Source organism: Onychomys torridus, chromosome 13 (assembly GCF_903995425.1).
Source record: "Onychomys torridus chromosome 13, mOncTor1.1, whole genome shotgun sequence".
Classification (NCBI taxonomy): Eukaryota; Metazoa; Chordata; class Mammalia; order Rodentia; family Cricetidae; genus Onychomys; species Onychomys torridus.
In genome coordinates, this window is record NC_050455.1 from 9,588,683 (window position 1) to 9,592,475 (window position 3,793).

At 43.4% G+C, this 3,793-nt stretch overlaps 1 protein-coding gene across 1 annotated transcript; it reads left to right on the forward strand.

The window, feature by feature from the left end:
* The first annotated feature begins 2,222 nt into the window (after positions 1 to 2,222).
* LOC118594964 (phosphatidylcholine:ceramide cholinephosphotransferase 2-like) lies at positions 2,223 to 3,396 on the forward strand. The gene is given in 2 exon segments (XM_036205209.1): positions 2,223 to 3,254; positions 3,256 to 3,396. Coding segments are annotated over 2 exon segments (1,098 nt in total). The 5' UTR covers positions 2,223 to 2,297.
* The last annotated feature ends 397 nt before the right edge of the window (positions 3,397 to 3,793 follow it).

Here is a 3,793-nt window from a genome sequence, read left to right on the forward strand (position 1 = left end):
AAGATGTGTTACATTTGTTTATGCTGTGGAATATTTGTTTAATGATGCAAAGATGTGTTGCATTATTTTATGTTGCATTTGTTTAGCTCTGTGAAGCTGTGTTACTTTGCCTGTATAAAGCACCCTGATTGGTCTAATAAGGAGCTAAATAGCCAATAGCGAGGTAGGAGAAAGGATAGGCAGGCATGGCAGGCAGAGAGAATAAATAGGAGGAGAGATCTGGGAGGACAAGATCAAGGAAGGAACAAGAAAAGAAGGGACCAGCCACTTAGTCACACAGCCAGACATGGAAGAAGAAGGAAAGAAAAGGTATACAGAAACAGAGAAAGCCCAGAGGCAAGCGAAAGAAAGGATAATTTAAGCTGGCAAGAAACAAGTCAAATTAAGTTCAGGCATTTATAAGTAATAATAAGTTTCCATGTGTATTTATTTGGGAGCTGAGTGGCACCTCCCCCCTCCAAAGAACCAAAGAATTGAAAAAAAAATACAGTTCTTCAATACTGCTGATCACTCTCAGGAAACATAAGAATGAATTTACAGGAAACTCTTACTTTTAAATTACAATATTTACTAATAAATAATGAACTCTATGATCATGATTTATTTTCCTCGACAAGATGCAAGATGCAATATGAAAAGATCACTGTACTTCTTTGCAACAAGGTAGCATGATGCTATTTGTACATTTAGGCAGACAGCAAATGGAGGGAGAATGGGTGAAGCCAACAGGAAGTCTCCTATGAGCTAATATTTTCAAAAGCCATTGGTAATATCTGGGTCTGAACGAGAGTTAAATCTTACTGACTCTGTTGTAGAATTTCCAAAGAGCTCAACAATGCTGTTGGTCTTTCACCAATGTCTCCATTACATTGAATGGATGTGGTGTTTGATGCTTTGGATTGTTGAGGTACCTATGAATGACATGGTTAACAGTCAATCTTAGGCTTCTCCATTTTTAACAGGGAAAGTGTTTCCTTTGCAGTTTTCTTCTCTCCTGGGTGTTGTCTTAGGCTGAAATAAAGTCTTACAAATCCTTGATCCTACCAGGAATGAGTAATTAGGCTCTCTTTCTCTACCCCTCTCCCTCTTTTAATTGATGTTAGTTGAACTAAAGGAAACATTCTCTTGTCTTCAGATTCCTAGACCTACATCAGATGCCAGTATGTCCATAAAAATACAAACAACTATCTGTGAAGGATTTCTGTATTGCACAAAACCCAGCCTCTTATACAGGTTTAACTTACTTTTATGTATTGTTTATTGTTAATTACTATTATTGTGTGTGTGTAGCAGGAATCTTAAAAAGTCTTATTAATAAAAACAAACCTGGGGTGGGTATTGGGGTGAACACTGGAAGATCAGAGAAGCAGAACAAGCCACAGTTTCCTCACCTCGCCAGTTCCTTAGCTGGTCTTGTTTCCTCAGACTGCAAGCTTCTGTGTCCTCATCCCAATGGCTCTCAGCTAAACTGCTGCTTGAAAGCCTGAATGCTTAATCAGCCAAAATGCTGAACTAGCCAGATGCTTCTAGTTTCTGGTCTTCACGCCTTATATAATCTTTCTCTTTCTGCCCCCACTCCCTGGGATTAAAGGCAAGTGTCACCATGCCTGGCTGTTTCCAGTGTGGCCTTGAACTCACAGATCCACCTGGTTCTGCCTCCCTAGTGCTGGGATTAAAGGCATGTGCTAGCACTGCCTGTCCTCCTGTTTAATATTGTGGCTGTCCCGTTCTCTGACCCCAGATAAGTTTATTTCGGGAAACACACAATATTTCGGGGAACACAATACCACCACATGCGTGTGTGTATACAGGTGCCCACAGCTATAGCAAACATGAATGTCTGAGGACAAGTTTCAGGAATTAGTTCTCCCCTTCAACCTTACTAGGATAGTGCCTCTTCATTGTTTCCGATGGTGTACAACGTATTCCTGCCTATCTGGCCAATGAGCCTGGCTGATTTATGAGCTCTGGAGAATTCTTCTGTTTCCAGCTTCCATCTCACAGTAGAAGTGCTGGGATTTTAGATGCATGCCAGCTACCACATCTGGCTTTTATACAGTCTTTCTAGACATCAATCTTAGATCACCAGGTTTGCAAGCTTCCTTGTGTGAATACCCAGCAGATTGTTGTATGAGAGTACCAAGAACCAGAAAGCCACCGTCTACATTTCAGATCAGCACATACCATCAATTCTAAGAGTCCATGTTGATCTTGGCAGTAGAAGGATTTAAAAGAGTTAAGTTTCCCCAGAGAACAAGAACCTTACCATCTCCTTTAGCTCTGAAGGCTGGCAGACAATGGATATCATAGAGACAGCAAAACTTGAAGGTCATTTGGAAAATCAAACCAGTAACTCTACCAACACTTACACAAGCCCCAGTGAGACTGTAGAAGATGGAAACAAAAATGGCAATGGTAAACCCAAGAGCTTATCCAACGGGCTACGAAAAGGTGCCAAAAAGTACCCGGACTACATCCAGATTTCTATGCCCACTGACTCCAGGAACAAGTTTCCCCTGGAGTGGTGGAAAACAGGCATTGCCTTCGTGTATGCTCTCTTCAACCTTGTCCTGACAACAGTCATGATCACAGTCGTGCACGAGAGGGTCCCTCCCAAGGAGCTCAGCCCTCCACTCCCAGACAAGTTCTTTGATTATGTCGACCGGGTCAAATGGGCATTTTCTGTATCAGAAATAAATGGGATCGTATTAGTTGGGTTATGGATCACCCAGTGGCTTTTTCTGAGATACAAGTCCATAGTGGGGCGCAGATTCTTCTTCATCATCGGAACGCTATACCTGTATCGCTGCATAACTATGTACGTCACCACGTTGCCTGTGCCCGGAATGCACTTCCAGTGTGCTCCGAAGCTCAATGGAGACTCTCAGGCAAAAATACAACGGATTCTCCGGTTGATTTCTGGCAGTGGATTGTCCAAAACGGGATCACACATCCTGTGTGGAGACTTCCTCTTCAGCGGTCATACGGTTGTGCTGACACTTACTTATTTGTTCATCAAAGAATATTCGCCTCGTCACTTCTGGTGGTATCATCTGGTCTGCTGGCTGCTGAGTGCTGCCGGGATCATCTGCATTCTTGTGGCACATGAAAACTATACCGTTGATGTCACCATTGCCTACTATATCACAACACGGCTGTTTTGGTGGTACCGTTCCATGGCCAATGAAAAGAACTTGAAGGTCTCTTCCCAGACAAATTTCTTGTCTCAGGCTTGGTGGTTCCCCATCTTCTATTTTTTTTGAGAAAAACGTACAAGGCTCCATTCCTTGCTGCTTCTCCTGGCCGCTGTCCTGGCCCCCTGGCTGCTTCAAGTCATCATGCAAAATGTATTCCCGGGTCCAGAAGATCGGGGAGGATAATGAGAAGTCTACGTGAGCCGCCGACCCGGCAGCAGCTTTCCTACCAGAAGAGTCCGTGCTATAACCAAAGACGCAGCTTCATGTTTATTTTCAGAGTACTGACTGGTGAATGATGTGGACCAAATTTTGTGCAAAAGATCGGAACAACGAATGAAGTATTACCTTTTTGCTTTTTTTTTTCCCCCCACTGGTAAACAGTTTTATTTCCCTATGGATGACAGAGACTCCTTCATCTTTTTGGTCATTGTTGGGATGAGGTGCATGTGGTCATCCACACACTTGGCCACACAGCTGTCCAGCTGTCCTTCACCTGCAGCTCCTTATTTCCTGCGTCTATCGAGTCTTTGGCTTTGTCATTGCAATGCATGGTGCATCGGGCCAGGCGGTCCTGGAACCTTTCCAGCTCACTGGTT